This window comes from Raphanus sativus, chromosome 3 (assembly GCF_000801105.2).
Source record: "Raphanus sativus cultivar WK10039 chromosome 3, ASM80110v3, whole genome shotgun sequence".
NCBI lineage: Eukaryota > Viridiplantae > Streptophyta > Magnoliopsida > Brassicales > Brassicaceae > Raphanus > Raphanus sativus.
Genome location: NC_079513.1, coordinates 22,612,418 through 22,631,127, shown reverse-complemented (window position 1 = coordinate 22,631,127; position 18,710 = coordinate 22,612,418). Strand labels below are relative to the sequence as shown.

Sequence of the window (18,710 nt, the reverse complement as noted above, 5' to 3'; positions counted from 1 at the left end):
CACTTACTGTGTAATGTTTCTATATAACCAAAATACTATTCTATTAATAAAAAAAATTGAAACTATATTCTTTTTGGGTAGTACAGTTCATTTAGATTATTTAACCGAATATAAAATATTTATATGTCAGCAGGGTTAATCTTTTTTGGTATTTTTTTATTTTTTCATAATTTTTTTCTCTATCTATCTTATAAAATATAATTATTTTGTTAATATTTTAGTGAAGACTATCAGTTGTGTTAGTCTAAATTGTATTGGTTAATATTAGATTAGTGTTTTCACCTTACATTTATATCTAAAATACACTGTTATGTTAGTCCAAATCGTATTGGTTACTATTAGATTAGTGCTTCACAGTACTTCTATACAACATTGCTATTTTAATCCAAATCGTATTGGTTAATATTATATTAATTAATGTTTTTACCACACAGTTATATCTTTAATACACGGATGAAAAACTATTAATACAAAAAATAGTTTTAATATTGTTCTTTAAACAATACAATTTGGATAAACTCAAAATTATATAAAATTACACAGTATATATAGAATTGGACAAATTCAAAATTATATAAAACTACACAGTATAGAATTGGCCACTCCAAATTATATTAACTACTATAGAATATATGTTATGTTAAGACGAAAATGGAATCCACGCGGATCATGATCTAGTTGTTTGTTATACAAGAAATACAGTTATACCGCATGATGCATTGATTTCAAATTCACCGTATTAAAAAAGTTATTCTTGGATTCACCCCCTAAGGTGAACCTTTAGGTTCACCAACCAATAGAAATTTGTTATCTTAGATTGAGTATCTTTTGAAAAAAAGAAACAAAATAATTGTCAAATTGCATTATATTTTTAAAATAAATGTAAAATAAATAAAAATAGTAATTAACAAAAAAACGAATTTTTGAAAAATAATTTTAAATCCGCCAGCAAAAAACTATACCCTAAACCCTAATCCTAACCCCTAAACCCTTGGGTAACCCCTAAACCCTTGGATAAATCATAAACTCTAATTCATAAATATCAAACTCTAAATCATAAAAACACTGAATTTTTTAATTCTAAATCTTAAACCTTTAGATAAATTCTAAACCTTAAGATTTATATATAGTTTTTTTAAATATATTTATACAATTACTATTACTTTTATTTATTTTTACTTTTTTTATTTTAAAACATAAAATAACTTGACAATTATTTTGTTTCCTTTTTCAAAAGATACTTAATCTAAAATAACTAATTCCTATTGGTTGGTGATGTTCACCATAGGGGGTGAACCTAAAAAAAAGTCCTAAAGAAAACACACCTTTAATTAAAGCCATTAAAATAATAACCCTGGTATCTCTAAGATATGTTCTTCTACATCACTTTGATTTATACTAAATCACTTTTATACTCTAAGATATGCTTTTTTTTCTAACACATACTCTAAGATATGCTATTCTGCTCTTTTTGTTCATAATATCTCACATCCATTGTCCTTCATGGGATAAGCAAAGATTAAAAATTAGTTGCTGACTATTTCATAGTCGTGATGTGCATATCTCTTTTAAAAAACTTAAAACTCATTAACCAACAAACAACTATTTTAAAGAAACATCTCTTTTCATCACAGATTCACAATTCTCCATCACTACAAACTCTGCTCAAAATCATCATACAAAAAAAAATCCATCCAATCTTTTATTTATGGAAATCACAAAAACGATGCACAAAATCAGAAAGAATGAGAATTACAATCTCTCCAAGACTCCAACAACTCAAATCAGAGATTATCAAAACTATATCAATTCGAGTCTTAACCAGCGTTTCTAAAATTAGACCGTACTTACGGTTCTCTTGTTTTAACCAAGCGTTTCTAATTAAACCGAACTAAATTAAAGCTGTAAACAATAGATGTTACTTGTGACAGAGGGTGTCTCTCTTTTTTCTTTGGAAGAATAAGAGGCCAAGAGGGTTTCTCTCTTTAAAGTCTGTCTCTGAAGGTGTAATCCAATTCCAAACGTATGCTTAAAAATACTAGCCCTCTCTAAAGTTCAAGAGAGCATAAACAAAGTTTGGTCTATTGGGAGTAATAAACAAATAGCGGATGGAAACTAAAAGGGTAAAACAGTAATAAAAGAAGTGATTGCGGAAGAGATGAGTCAGAACTTTAAAAAAAAATCGTGAACGGCAGGATTCGAACCTGCGCGGGCAAAGCCCACATGATTTCTAGTCATGCCCGATAACCACTCCGGCACGTCCACTTGCTTTAAAATGTTACGTTTTTCTTTTTTTCTCAATGGAATTCATCCCTCCATCAAAGGCGTTGCGTCAAGGTTCATCGTTTCTTGCTTAATTCAGTTACAGTCCTCTCCTGCTTCATAACCTGCGTCTGTTTACAACATTAAAATCGTTGAATAAGCTTGCTCTGTTCTTTTTTTATAGCACATTCTGAAAGTTTTGTTATGAAAGGATGAAGGTGTGAGAATGTGTATGTTTTTTATGCAAAGAACTGACCTGTTTTTCTACATGTTACTCATGAAGGACGAAGTGATATACTGATATACAACTTTTAATCCCGGCTTGAGAGTACTCTGTTTTTTTTCTAACTGTACAAACTGCCAAAGCTTTTGATAAACAAAAGAGGCAACAAAAGTCACAGAGAGTTTCGACATAATAATTACCCACATAAAACCGAGTATTCATAGTTTGTTAATATACACAATACTCCATGAAACATAACAAAAAAAAAAACAGAGTAGATAGAACTCCAGCTGCAGCATTTACAAACCTTCAAATTAGAAAACAACACATTGCAGGCTACTGAATCAGTTAACTCCGCCTTTCACCGATATGTACGCTTAATATAGTACTTAAAAGCAAAGCAGAGATAAATAGAGAGACATGGATACCTCGTAAAATGGAATGATGAGATCTGGCGAGCACATGTTTTATCATGAACGCATAATAGCCAACATTGCATTTGTTCTGCTAAACCAATTAAAGATTTTTTTTCTTTAACAGCTCCAATTGTATCAGTTAAAAATGAATCTGTAATTCATGAGAGGACCGTCTTGTAGTGGATAACCTTGGAGGACCGTCTCGAGAATCATAACCATCATCATCAGCAGAATCTGGTAACTCGGCAAGGTCGAGATTGTCCATCGTCCCTGTCAAAAGATACTACTCTTCATCAGAGAGCATGTACTCAATGTCCTGAACCTTGTTGGGACACGAGAAGCAGCTGCATCGTCTGTGAATGAGAAACCATCTCTGCTGTCACTCGATTTCACTGCAAACTTGTAAGAGAGAGAGAGAGAATTGGTTTATACGTTTTGCATGGGGACGAACAAGTAAAGAAGTGGAGAACAAGGAAGCATCAGTGTGGCGACCAAATCCGGATGGAATAATATCCATTCTGCTTTTAATCTGCTTTGAAGGGTCAAACACACACACACATTAGGTCTCCTTTATACATTAGAGACTTCACAGGTCAGATGTAACATTGAAAATCAAGAGACAAGAGTGAAAACAACACAGAGAAATATCAAGTCATGTGTTGGAAAACTAAGGAAGCCCCACAAACCAACACCAAAAAGAAGCTTGATCAACACGAGATTAACAATAAACTCTGCAAAAGCTCAAAGCTTTTGATCAAAAACTAAAAAGCATGAAGTTGAAAAATAAAATTTACATCCAAAAGAGCATGAAAGTAATCTTTTATTTTGGGGGGGGGGGGGGGGGGGTCATTTGCTGTTAAAGAGAGTTTTTAAAAAATTTGATTAATTTAGCTAACAAAACTGTCAATTGATTGAAAGCTTTACCAATGATCAAACGCTTAGAACAAGGTTGCTTGGTGAGAGAGAGTACTGACCGGTATGAGATTCGTCTACCCAAGGTAAATTGCAAGTGAAAAACTATCAACGTGGTACTTTTTGATAGGATCCAGAGAGAATAATTGCACATTGATTTTCATACTGAAATTAAAATTAAATAAAAATGAGATTATAGGATTGTTTCAGTTGGTGAAAACAATCTAAAATAACGTAATAACTTATATTTAAAACATTGGATATTACTGAAATTTTTGATATTGTAGTTTGAATATTACTCAAAATGTTTACAATACCGTAATAGTTGGCCGATATTCATCTAGAACACCAAACCATGGTTTTGGGAGCAACTCTAGTAGGTCCTGTCCAAAACGATCAGCTAGAAGACTGGTTAGAGTGAATAACGTTTCTAGTAGGTCTGGCCCAAAACAATTAGCTAGACGACCTGTTTGACTTAGTAGACAACAGTCAACAAACGTTATGGAAGACAAAATAGGACTCCAGAATCATCTTCGGGACCAGCTCGGCAAACACAAGAACAAAACACAACACATTAAATGTAACAAGATAAAGTACCGACTTATTCTATTAATGTCATTTCTTGACCTTAGTCAAGCATGCATACTTCTTACGTACATAATGTGCCATTCTATGAATCAAAACCTATCTACCGCTTTCCGCTAGGCACCACACTTATGCTTTTATAGGTATTCGACTATATATGGACTGGATGAATTTATATCCATAGCCCATAATGTTAGCCAACACGTAAGACCACTAAGAAATTGGTACTTTTGCATGTATGTGCTCCACAAACACGAATTGTGTTTCCTAAATGAAGTAAATCTGAGGGTCAGTTCTCCATTTAAGGAAACACAAGACTAGAAAGAGGGTAACATACTCATGGGAATACCTTGCAATCAGTTTTGTGTGGAATAAGTTGTTTAGTAAGCTATTGTTTACAGGCAAAATCTCGGAAGAGAAGAGCTCAAGAACGTTTATAACCTTGGCCTTAAGAAGCTGAAACTAAAACCAGTAGCTCCAAAACCAAAAGGGCAAAACCTACAAAATATTGTCGACACTATATCGAGGGATGGTGCCATGAGGTATGACACACTGGCTATGTATTCGACAAGATCCTTTGGATCTATGTATTCTTGTTGATTATAATTGGCATAAACCGTTCCACCATGGAACATGGTTATAAAGTAACATGGTTCAAAAGAGGGCCTCACAGGTTATATATATATACTACGAACAACGATCTTAATTTTTTTTTAATGTTTTATTTTTCTTGTATAAAATGTAAAAACACATCAAGGAACGATCTTCGATAAATGAAAACTTTTCTTTTCACTTTAAAAAAAAAATCATGATCAAATTAGAAAGTTTATTGGATAGAACACTTTCTGGTAAATTTCCTTCTTGGTGAATGCTTAAGTTTCCTTTTGGTGAGTACTTTTGGAAATTTAGAACACTCTGATCTAGACAAGTAAGACAGCATAAAAAGTGACTATAATTTGACATAGCATTTTTAATAGGAATGATTGATTGATTGACTGATTGATTAACCCAATTATAAATCTTAAATTTGTACAACAATCTTAAGAAATTTTAATATAATTAGAATTATAAATCATCGCTACATTATTTTCCCGCTATTAACAGATATATAATTGATGTCAACAGATGTATAACTGATATTTGAAATGATTAAATACTATATTCATGGAGAATATTCTATTTGTTTAACTAAAATATATATATTCCAAACCATAGTTATACAGTAGTTTTAAAAATTACGGTACGTTCTTGTTTTCTTAAGCACTGGTCTTTAATATGTAGATGCTGCTATAGATTATTAGACACATTACTTAAAGTTGTAGATATTTTCGTCTATCCTAATAGTTAAAATATTGTTCGTCAATACAAAAATTAAGAATCCGACAAATACCCATGAGACTAATATATACCAAAATTAGTAGTTTCAAGAGATAAATAATGTAAAACCTTGTGTCTTCATGCATTCATAATTTCATATTGACTTGGGTTTGTTGCCAAACATGGATTCGTTTTCATAATTGTTTAGATGTAAATGTTTTGAAAAGACACATTAATTAAACACACTCGAGAGGTAAACATGAATTGAAAAGTGTTCAGTCTCTTCTATCTATTCATATATATATAGATATATGGCCAACAATATGTGTATATAACACAGATAAAACGTATACATATAGTTAGTTGTATAGACCCATATTGGTAATCTGATTCTTCTATTTTCCCAACGGTCACAAACGTTTGTACCATTGACTACAGAGTATGCAGTTTTTTGGTTCTTTTTTGGCAGGATACAGCAGAGAGAAACGTACGTAAGACTAACAAAACAAATTGTATATCTTAAGAAATAAAACCAACAACAAAAGACTTCTACCATACACTACAAACAAAGAAGCCAGCGAACAATATAAATTATAATAATATACATAGTAACAGAGAAAATCAACAATCATATTTCAAGAATTGCGCCAGAAGATTTCACCATCATCTCTTATAAAACCAAACTAATTGTTCTTTTTTCCTAGAGTATTGCTTGTTTATTAGGCAAAGAAATATTTAAAAAGGAAAGATTTTTCATTTTCGGATCTGTGAACTAATAATAAGGTTTTACTATGTTTCTTGGTCTGTACAAGACTTATATAAAAAGTATCGAATTAATTACTAACAACAAAGATCTAGAGAAGATGTATTAACTGAAAACGATTTTGTTTGGTAGACTTCTAAATCTTATAATATCAAATCGTTATACTGTATAAAAATCAATTCATTTTCCACAAATATATTTTTTGTCAGCTTTCCACAAATATATTTATTAACAATTTTAAATAGATTTCTGAAAGATACAAGAGATACAATCCAGAACTAAATTTTGAAAATACAAGCTCTATATGCAAAATAGTTAAGAAATATAATAATGATCTTACATACACGCGGCACACCTAAAGTTTGATGACATAAAAATATTAAAAAAAAAACTGAAATAATTTTTATAATAAATTTTAGGGATTTCATTTAGTAGTAGTACTATTTAGTTATTTATTAATTTACAGCGGAAAACAGAAAACTATAAATGCAAAGACGAATAGGGAATCAACGACGTCAGCGCGTATTCGTATTCATACAAGCGGAAAACAGAAAACTATAAATGCAAAGACGAATAGGGAATCAACGACGTCAGCGCGTATTCGTATTCATACAATCTCCTATACCATGTACTGATGATAGTAAAAACAAAGAAAGATTTTATCAAAAAAAAAAACAAAGAAAGATAAAACTATGTAATTCGGCCATTGATATCGTTTATTTATTATTTTTCATCATTCTATTTACTATACATGTTGATTTTCCTACATTCTCTTCCAATGCGTAGCTTTTTAATATATAAACTTTTTTTTTGGTCAAAAGCTTTTTAATATATAAACTAGTCCCACATTATTAGTTAATTTGTACTTTAAATACATATATCTATATAATTAAACATAGATACGCTAAATATATTCGCTTTAAAAGGTCTAAGACTAGAACCATACATCCCCACAAGAGGTTAGCCTAATTAAGGCCATGTTCGTTTGTACATCTGAAAGATGCATCCAGATAGTCCATCTAGATGTCTTATCCAGATGCTCCACCTAGGTGTTGTTCGTCTCTGCATTTCGTTTATCCATCCAGATGAATCATCTGAATGCAACTATGTTTGTTTGCTTTTTTCAACTTACATTTACATCAAGATGAACTTGTTACTAAAATAATTAAAATAGACTTGTTTCTAAATTTTTGGCGGGAAATTGTATTTTCCCGGTTTTGACGGAAAATTGTGTTTTTCGAGTTTTGACGGGAAATTGCATTTTCGGTTTGCCGGAAATTACGTTTTTCGGCGAGAAATTGCGTTTTCTCGGTTTTGGTAGAAAAGTGTGTTTTCCAGTTTTGGTGAGAAATTACGTTTTACCGGTTTTGGCGGGACATTACGTTTTACCGGCTTTCGCCAGAAATTGCGTTTTTCCGGTTTTCACGAGAAATTTCGTTTTTCGGTTTTGGCGGGAAATTACTTTTTCCGGTTTTGGTTGGAAATTGTGTGTTTTCCGGTTTTGACGGGAAATGGCGTTTTCCGATTTTGGCGGAAAATTATGTTTTCCGGTTTTGGCGGGAAATTGTGGTTTCTCGGTTTTGACGGGAAATTATATTTTCCAGTTTTGGCGGGAAATTGTGATTTCTCGGTTTTGGTTTGAAAGTGTGTGTTTTTCGATTTTGCCGAGAAATTGTGTTTTCCGGTTTTGGCGAGAAATTACCTTTTTCTGATTTTGACGAACGATTTTGGCGGGAAATTATGTTTTCCGGTTTTGGCGAAATTATCTTTTCCCGATTTTGACGAGAAATTGTGTTTTTCAATTTTGACGGGAAATTGCATTTTTGGATTTGGCGAGAATTTTTTTTGTTTTGACAAAAAAATATCAAATTTTTGGTGAAGACTCACCTTCACCCAGATGCTCCGTGAAGACTCACCCTCATTTGAATGAGAATTTGAGATGAGTTTTCATAAATGCAGTTGGGTGATCCATCTGGATGTAGCATTTTAATGTACAAAACAAACATCAACTTGCATCTTCACCCAGATGGATCACCCAGGTGAGCAAACGAACAGCACCTAACAAGAACTGTCATAAAGAGACCAAAGAAGAAAACTGCTTATTCAACTACTTTAAATTGTGTTAGTTTCAATAAATCTTGTAAGTAATAAGTACATCTAAATTTACGTATAACTCCGATAGATCCATGAAACCATTAAATCCAAAAATATATTTTGATCGATTTCAGCAAAAACTATTACATAATTCGGTAAATAAGTCATGCACTCTATTGTATGTGGTTTTCATGTAAGCATGTTGTCGGATAGAGTAGCATGATATATTTAAAAATCACATACAATAAACCATGTGCGTTACAAAAACCAAAATATTGTCAGCATTAAGACTGATTCCGGACCTTACGATATAGCAAAAATCGACAATACAAAAGATCTTTTTACAAAAAAAAAGAAAGACAATACAAAAGATCAGACAGTGATATGATAACCTAGAGAATACAGATGGCCATATATATGCGGATAATTTGTCTTTTTCTATTCTCGGAGAAAAGAATATTCATAAGACATTAACTTTTGTGCCCTAAACAGCATCGTATTAAATCGGACCATGCTAATAAAATAAACGATCACATTAAACTATTCATCAACCGTTTGCAATGTTAGTTTATAGTAATGAATAGAATACTAACAACTGGTTTGTCCCATTTAATGCCATCAATATGAACTCCATTTAGGAGTCCCAATTTGGTAAGTTTAGCAAATAAAAGAGCTCTAGGGGTAAGTAAGTATATATTAAAAAAAAGTAAGTATAAATATATTACGCGCTTTAAGACTTCATATCAAGGCATTTTATTAATAATCATTGCCATGTGCTACCGTTTTCCCCGCTCAGACACCTATCCGGGGCAGACTAATGTAAGTAAGGAAAGCATAATCTTTGTGACGGTCTTAGACGATGGACTTCTTTGATAAAGTCTAATATGATGTTTTTGGAGAAAAAAGAAAACGAATATATATGTAACTAAAAATCATGCGTTAGGATTTTAAAAGAGATTGTTTTCTCAAGACAGGCAGTAACATTTTCTTTTCTTTTGGTCAAAACATTAAAATTTTCTTCTCAAACTTCGAAACCCCTTATAAAATGACATCATTCATTCTTATAAATTGATGAATATATATAGGGATCCTTTCTCTTAACCTATTTATTGTTTTTGAACCTATTCTCCAAATTTAAAACACTTAAGATTTTTTTTGGCATCAAATAGTTTCTTTCTACATCTTCGTTATATATTATATCCGTCTACATTTTTAATAATAATGTTAGTTTCAATTATTATTTTAAGTAATAAGTACATCTAAGTTTACATATATCTCCTCAGTTCTATGAAACTACCAAATCCCAAAAATAAATTGATCGATTTCAACCAAAACTATCACATAGTTCGGTAAAAAAGTGATGCGCTTTATTGTAGTGGTTTTCATGTAAGCATGTTATCAGATAGAGTAGCACATGATATGATGATATATTTAAAAATCACACACATTAAATCATGTGCGTTACAAAAACCAAAATATTATTAGCATAAAAAACTGATTGCGGAACTTATGATAGCAAAAGTCAACAATAGAAAAGAAGATCAGACAGTGATATGATAACCCAGAGAGTACATATGGTATATATATGCGGATAATTTGTCTTTTTCTAACCTCGGAGAAAATAATATTTATAAGACATTAATTTTGTGCCCTAAACAACATCGTATCAAATGGGACCATGCAAATAATGAAATACACGATCACATTAAACTATTCATCAACCGTTTATAATCAATACTCCCTCTGTTCCACTTTAAGTGAAGTTTTAAATTTTTTATTTTGGTTCATAATATGTGATGTTCTCACTATTCTAGGTAAAATTAAATGTCATTCAAATTTTGTGACCAATTACAAAATCATGTACTATTTTGTTATTGGTTAAATTTGTTTTATTTAATGTGATTTTTATATAACCAAGATAAAGTGCATAAAAGTTTGTATTTTCTTAATAATTGTGTAAAAACTTTAAACATCACTTAAAATGGTACAGAGAGAGTAGAATATTAACAACAAAATGATTTGTCCCATTTAATGTGTTTAAGAATTATATGAACTAGATATTTATGTGAGTTTCCATTTAGTGAGTTTAGCAAATAAAAGAAGTGTAAGGATATAAAAGGAATTATCATGAAAATCGCCATTAATGTTCTGTTAAAGTTGTGTACACCTCTGCAAACAAGCATATAGTCTCGTCTCGTATACCGCGACAAAAAAAAACTTCTTATTTTGTTTATTTTTTAAATGTAAATCATAAACTTGCGTTGATGTACATCAGTCAGTATTCTATATATACGAGAGAGAGAGAGCACAAAGCAATAACGATCTGAGTCATAGACACTGAGAAAAAAAATGTAAGTTCTTCTAGAGAGAAAATGTTTTATTCGTAGTTTTCCATAAGTATAGCTTCCGTTTACTTGTTCTTAACTCATACGTGCTTTTTTCTTCAGAGCTACAAATGGATAAGAGAAAAAGAAGTGTCTTTGGTGAAGATCCACAAGGAGATGTAAGTTTTCGTTCTTCTTCCGTTTATTAAAACCTTAGATCCAAATCTGTTTTTCTTTGCAAAGCTTTTTTTTTTGCCAAAGCTACAACTCTAATAAGTTTGATTTCTCTCTTAGTGGCGTATACAAATAATAAGTTTTGTTACTTTTGAGTATTTGAGTAGCTAGAAAAAGGATTGATCCTGATACACCTTCTAAAGTAACTATCTCCACGCTTTGAACAGGTAGCAAAGGAAGCACCTGAGACCAAGCACGAAAGAGATCAAGGTATATCTCGATCTTGATTTTAAGTGTGTTTTTTTCCCATAAAACTTTAAGGTTTGTTTGTGTTGCTTGATGAAATCCTCAAATGTAATCTCTGACAGACAAAAAAAAAAGGTTTTCATCTTCTGAGTTCTTTCGGTGGGGTTTATAAGTTAGTGTTTAGGGCCGATTGCTTATGTTGTTGGATAAACTCGTCAAATAAACTCTGATAAAGTAAAAAAGCTTTGATCTTTTTAGCTTCTTGACTTGTTTATGTTGTTGCATAAAAAACTGAAGCAACTTCTTTATGTACAGTTTTCTTTCTTTTTTTGATCAAAAAGGTGGGCTTTTTCTGTTATTGCGTAAACAAAAAGAAAAGAAAAGAACTTTTTTTTAACTATGATCATTTTTTTTGTTATAACCCAAAAAATAGACTAATTTATTTACTTATTTCAAATGATTAGATGCTAACCGATCATATGGAGCCGGCGGTGGACACCAGAAAAGAGGAAAGAAACCAAAAACTGGAGATGCTTCTACTACAAAAAGCACTCATGTAATATTTTGATACATTATAAAACCTATTTTAGTTGTGTAAGAATATATTAACAGAGAAATATGATGTTATTGCAGCGTTTGACGCCTTCTGATGATGACTATCCCAAGGTTAGGTCCTTTTATATAGTTACACTCTTTGACGTTTGTACAAAATTATTTTTTCTTATTTTTCATTTAGCATAATCCAATATTTTCTTGTTTTTAGGATTGTGGGGATGATGGCGATTATTTTAGAGATTGGAGTGACACTGATCGTGTTCTGAGGGAAGTTAATAACCAAGGGACTAAAGGTAATTATAATGCATTTTTCATAATCCACTTTTTAAAATTTGAATCACTACACAAACAAATACATTTTTAGATAAATACTAATTAGGTATAAGTGTATATGCATTTTTCATAATCCACTTTTTAAAATTTGAATCATTACACAAACAAATACATTTTAAGATAAATACTACGTAGGTATACGTGTATATATATGTGTGCATGTGTGTTAAATCCTTTTAACATAGGGATTTCATTTTAACATAGTGAAAGCCATAAAAATCCTTTTTACTCATCTTTTGGATAGCCACAAAACATCCATTATTTATTTAGAATTACATCAATCGCACCTTGCAATTAAATCCCATATAGAGTATATGTTTTTTATCTGTCTTCGTGGATTATTTCCTGCACAAAATTAATCCAAAGAAAATATTCTAATATTTTTCATGTTGTTAACTTTGCAGACACATGCTGGGCCCATTCGACTACTAAAAATCTAGAAGCCGTGGTCAAGATCAAATTCAATCGAGATGTGTCCCTATCAGTAAAACATCTTTTCCATGGCATTACTAAAAAAATGAGCAACGATGCGGTCAAGAATTTAGAAGAAATTAGGACTTTCCTGAAGAATGAAGGCACTATTCAAGAAAAGGATTGCGAATGTGAGAAGCGTACGGAGAAAAAAGATCCATGTGCGAAAAAAATAAAGGTAACATCTAAAATATGGTGACCGAGTGATAATTCTACTTGCTATACAGAACTAATAAGTATTATTGTTCTTATTATCGTTAGGAGAAAACTGTTGGTGTATTGAAGATTGATGACTTGGTTATAACCAAAATGGTTAAGGAAGAAGATCTGATAAGGTTACTGAAAATCAGTCCTGTGATGGCAAGCATTCATGCAACCAATGAATTTAAAGACCATCGAGGACCTGTAAGATATTTATGTATCCCATATATACTTTTAATTTTAAGTTCATAGAAGACTTGAAACTTTTTTACAAAAAAATATAGGGAATATTTTATGGAGATAAAAAGAGTAAGGCAAAGACTCTAGGAGATCATTTGGTCCTTGTTACCGGCTACAATACCATAAATGGTGAGCACTACTGGATCATACAAAACACATGGGGCGTTACGTGGGGAGAAAAGGGATTTGGGAAAATAGCTCGGAAGATTAGCCGTGGTAAAGGCCAGCAATCTTTGTTTTCAGAGATTGTCTACCCTACGGTAAGTTATGTTTTTTCAAGAAAAAAAAAGAATATTAGTAGTTATTTTGCTTTCCATATATGTAGTTTGGATTAAATAAAGTATTATTCTAAATGTATATGGTTTCTGTAACAGGTTTCTGGAATTGGGGGCCTAGCCTGAGTCTACATTTGTCTGATTCATTATCTTTTTCTTGTCTGATTTTTGTACCGTCTTGGGTGGTTTTCTAGCATATTACCAAATGGATTGTTATCTTAAATGAACGTGTATGGGTTGTTAAATGCGCTACAGAATCGTTATGGGCATATGATAGCCTATAAAGTATATGAGCCCAAAAGCCCGTCGTTTTGATTATCCATTGCAATCAATTGGCTGCGATCCTTTTTTTGTCACAAACAAATTTGCATTAACGTTACTACATAGAAGATAATGCAACTAACTTGATAGAAAGAGAGGAACTATACAGCAAGTGTACCAATTATTTAAGTTAAATAGGAAGGCAAAGTCGAAAGAATCTGAGAACACGATCAGGAAACTCGAACCATTATCTGAAGCAGTAGACAAAACATAAGCAGCCACCACTTCTTCAACGAATGAAATCCAGTCCTCATAAGTTGAGATTTGGAGGAGAGCAGATTTGAAATCAGCTTTCTTTAGACCCATGACCAATGAATAGTCCGTAAACACTCGAAAGGCTAACGTCAGTGCCATAGAGGCTGAGCTACACACAACTCCTTCAATAAAGGAGGAGCAGAAAACCGGCTTGAACACCAGAGATGATTCACCTCTCTTGAAGAGGGAAGATGCGGGAGTGTCTTTCTCAACAGCAAGATCATCACTAACTTTAACAATATTCATCGAAGAGACTAGATGAATCAGACAATGAAGTGTAAGTAGCGATAATATCAAAAGACCTTAACTACCTGGGTAAATAATCAAACTTCAAACATACTGATACTGATGGCTGAAGGAGTAAGAGACCCCGGATACCAAAGACACTCTTGATAATGTAAATTGGGCCCAAACCCATAGTAGAGAAGAAAGCACAGACCCAATTGGCTGCGATCATAAGATGGAAATCCCTGGGGGGCTGGGGAGTTGGATGCATATTTGGAACAAGAAGACACCAGAAAACAAATGGATAAAAGTTTTAATATTTTAGTAGTTGTTGTCCCACAAAAGTCATACATAAACATAATGATACAGAGATAAAATTCCCCTCAAACAGGAGAATATCTCGGACAATGGTAATTGCATTATCTAAGAGACATAAGTAATGACACCCGCACGCTTGCTTGATCTTGTATTATACCTCGGTTTCTTCACAACTCTCCTAGCTTCATCGCATTCTACTGCCAAAAATGAAATGAAACATTAAAACACAAAGACATAACACAAATTTCCTCTGCAAAAACAAAAATTCTACACAATGTCTACAAAACCTTGTTGACGGGGTTTAAGCCTGCAGAAGCTGTGCACAATCTCTCTACAGAAAACATTGATGACCTTAGCTTGAAACACTTTTGACTGGTCGCAAGGATCTTTGGCTACAAAGGTGATGAAGTAAATGAATCCACTATTACTATACACATTTGCTTTCTCGACCTCAACAAATTCAAACCTGGTCCCCTGAACAAACAAACCAAAATCAAATTTGCAGTATTGACAATATCGAAATAATAAAAGAAATAGACAAGGAAGGACTGTTTGCTCAGACCTCTCTAGTGTTGTAATCCGCAATGGCTTCCTGAGCCAATCTTCTGAAAAACTGCCTATCGGTTTCTCTTATTACGTTTGAATGTCTTTCATCGACATGGAAAGCAGCGTAGAAATCAAAAAGGCATCGGAACTTGGAAAAATCCACGTCAAATCCCTTTTTTTTATAACAAAAGTGAAAAACAACTTAAGAAACTATCGAATCAAATCTCAAATCAGAGATTCTGAGAAGGTAATAGATAGAGAGAGAGAGAGAGACCTGTGACTTCCTGATCTGTTCGTTGATGAGATCGCGTTCCTCCTGTGGGGTGTCCTTTGGACTCGTTTTGTCCTCTTTCCCTCGCATCCTCTTCAGCAGAAGCTTATCCTTCTTGGTCAGTTCTCCAAAGAGGTTCTTAAAGCATGCAACCACACATCGTGGATCGAACGGATCGGTGATGATTTCGTAATCTACTCTACTCGATGAAGCCGCCATGTCTAACCCTAATTCCGCCGAAACCAATGTCTCCCTTCTCCCTAATCTACTCTATATACATTTTTTTTAATTATTATTTGGTTCGCTTTTTACAGTTAATAGCACTAAAGCCCCCGAAGTTTTAGATTTTGTGAGATCGTACCCATTATAAGGTTTTGAAATTTAATGAAAACCTCCCAACTATCATTTGGTTAACTTTGAACCCTTTAATTAAATTGTAAAAGCTTTAACTAAGAGAATGAAAATAATAATATGTTATTAATTGTTCCTTATCAATTGATTAAAAATGTAATTTTTTTTTTCAAATGAGGAATGGAAAGGAATAATATGAAAAAAGAAAAATCAAATAAATAGTGTAAGTTTCAAGGAACGAAAAGGAATTCCTCTATTTTCACTAACTCACTTGGTCAATGGTCATTATTTTTATCTGTAATTTTGTTTTACCGATGTCACGACAAGAAGCTTAGTTTGGTTTCTTCTCTTCCTAAATTGTCTTCCATTCACTTGGTCACCATTTAGTTTGTTTGTTAAAAAGATGTTTCTTCTGCTCTTATGATTCATGGGATTGGATAACCACTATTGAGATTTGCATTATCCAGGCCTGGCATTATCCTAAATTATCTTTTGTTCTACACAATTAATGTTTAAGTGATTTTTCTTTTATTTGTTTCACACATGTAGTGTCAAAGCTACGTTTGTGTTCAGCGTCTAAGAACATCGTTAATCCTAGCACTTCTAATAGGGTGCTTAATTATTTTTTTAATAATAAATGGGTGTTAAGTACTTTTCTTAAACAACCTCTAATTACTATCCTGCAATACAAGTATCTTAATTTGGAGCTCTTAAAAAAAACTTAATCCACAAATAATGCAATACTAATCCACCATATTTCATCTCTAAATCACAATACTAATTACATCATCAATCCAATAATAAAATCTGAATCACAATACTAATCCTCCACATATAACAATTCCAAACCTGTAAAACCATACACGTGAAACAGCCTCAGATTGAGACAACTTTTACAGAGAAATCAATAGCAAGAAACATCATTTATAGGACCAGACCAACCACTCCATCCAAAAGAAAATTCACTTCCCTCAGAGATTATCACCAATGGGAAAAATGATACAAAGATCACAACAAACTCTTCTAAAATCAAGAAGATACATTCAAAGTCGTCTACTTAATAAAAGGTCAAACCTTTTTCCAGATAAAATTGATCAAAAGAACATTCTGTCTCATCAGGGTTTTGTCTAGAATTACGATTCTTAAAGACAATCATAAAAGGAAATGAGGGGAATCTCACCCATTAGTAGGTACAATGGAATCAGCTATTCGCTTGATCCCAGCAGTTACACTAGCTCTGCTCAAGGAAGAAGGTGTTGATGAGGAAGAAGAAGAATCAGCGTGAGAAACCCTGCACTCTTAATCCACTTCAACTTCATCATCATCTTCTTCTTCAAATTCTCCTGAATCTAGATAAGAACCTGAAATTTGAGAAAGAAAAAGAAAAACCTTTCGTCATCTAAATTAAACGTAAAGCTACAATCTTTCTTAACATCAAAGAAAAAATAACTCTAAAACACATAACTTTCAAACAGATATATACACAGGGGCGAAGCTAGTAAAGGAGTTGGGGGTGCATGTGCACCCATAGTTTTAACAATATTAACAAGTTTTGTATGTAAAAGTCATAATCTTAGCTGGTTAAAATGGTTAAAGTCTTCATGTGCACCCACAGATATCCAAAGTTCGACACCAGTTTTCCCATTTATTTTTCCCTTAGCTAATTATGCACCCACTAGAAGTAATTCCTAGCTTCGCCCCTGTATATACAGAATCCCAATTCAATCCTAAAGACATAAATTTTGAGCTCCAAATGTGCTCGTGTCGAGAAGAACAACCGAGCGAGACGTCCAGTGATTCATCGTCGACGAGAGATCAACAAAGAGATCCGGAGTCTTCGAAGAGAAATCAAGAAGGAGAGGCGGAATAGCCGATTGAATCATCCGGCCTCATGAAACAAGTTTCGGAATGATCTCTTTCGTCTTCTTCCTTTCATAAGAGAGATAGAGATGACGTGTGTCCCCAGACGTCGTTGTTTATGTCGTTTAATTAAGCGTCGCCGCTTCCCTTTAAATTTCATTTTTTTTAATCGAAATTAGCCTAAGCACTTTGGTTAAGCGCCCCGGTTAATGATGCTCTAAGGTTGGTTGTAAGCTTGGTATATGTTCACGAGTATATTATCTTTTATGTACGACATACGTGGTCCTTTTTTGAGGAAAAAAAAACCATTGAGAAGTATATGGTGATAAACTTTTTTTTATTAATACCATTTGACACTCAGAAAGTTCAAATTAAACAACGACATACCCAAAACAGAATAAGAAGTAAGGAGCAGGAAACAACATATTCAGTGTAAAACGATACTAATAGTTAACACAACTCATGCATAATACATAAATTCATTCGATGTCCCCAAATCCTTGTGAGTTGTGTTGTGATCTCTAAATGGTCATCTTCATTTTGTTCCTTTTCTATATGACAATCAATTTACATCTATTAATTTCTTAAACTTTTGACGAGTGAAAGTATGGGTTATTCTGCAATTTAAACATAATTCAATCAAAATTAAATTTATAAACTCGAAGGCCCTTTCTTGTTTCAAACAAGCAAATACATGAAGAAATATTGATCGTGAAAATAAATTATTTGCGCACCAGAAAACTGATTTGGATTTTGACCAGTTAACATATCATATGCTAACCTTTTTTTCAATCCAGTTTACTTATCTTAAAAACTAATCTACTCACGTATATTCAACTAGTAAACCAAAGCTCAAAATGTTTTTTGTTATTTGGTTAAGGATTTTTAACACTAAAACCCCCCAACTAAGTTTGTTTTGAGTTTAAACCCTCAAACTAAGTATTTACCGAAATAATCTCCAAACTAATTTTATTTAATGAATTAAACATTCTCAGGTCATAATTACCAGTACTACTGGTAAATTTTTAGTTTAGAGATTTTTACATTAAGTAAACATATTTGGAGGGTTTTTATCAATAAAATAAAATAAAATAAAAATCCAAAATATAATAACATTATCTAAAAATTAGTAACTTTTGTTTTCAAAATTAGAATTTTTTAATTTATATAGA

The 18,710-nt window shown here is 32.5% G+C and overlaps 1 protein-coding gene and 1 non-coding gene across 3 annotated transcripts; both read right to left on the bottom strand.

The window, feature by feature from the left end:
• Positions 1–2,183: 2,183 nt before the first annotated feature.
• TRNAS-AGA (transfer RNA serine (anticodon AGA)) lies at positions 2,184–2,265 on the bottom strand. The gene has a single exon. It is a non-coding gene; the product is annotated as a tRNA-Ser (tRNA).
• A 12,228-nt stretch (positions 2,266–14,493) lies between these two features.
• Positions 14,494–15,591, bottom strand: LOC108844587 (uncharacterized). 2 transcript variants are annotated; one of them, XM_018617868.2, is made up of 4 exons: positions 15,331–15,591; positions 15,073–15,228; positions 14,798–14,984; positions 14,494–14,707 (listed from the first exon to the last, which is right to left on the bottom strand). In XM_018617868.2, exons 1-4 carry the CDS (start codon positions 15,544–15,546, stop codon positions 14,616–14,618), a joined length of 651 nt encoding a protein of 216 aa, XP_018473370.2. In that variant the 5' UTR covers positions 15,547–15,591; the 3' UTR covers positions 14,494–14,615. The 2 variants fall into 2 exon arrangements, with proteins under 2 accessions (XP_018473370.2, XP_018473371.2); XM_018617869.2 differs by having other exon boundaries at positions 14,494–14,704.
• Positions 15,592–18,710: the final 3,119 nt, after the last annotated feature.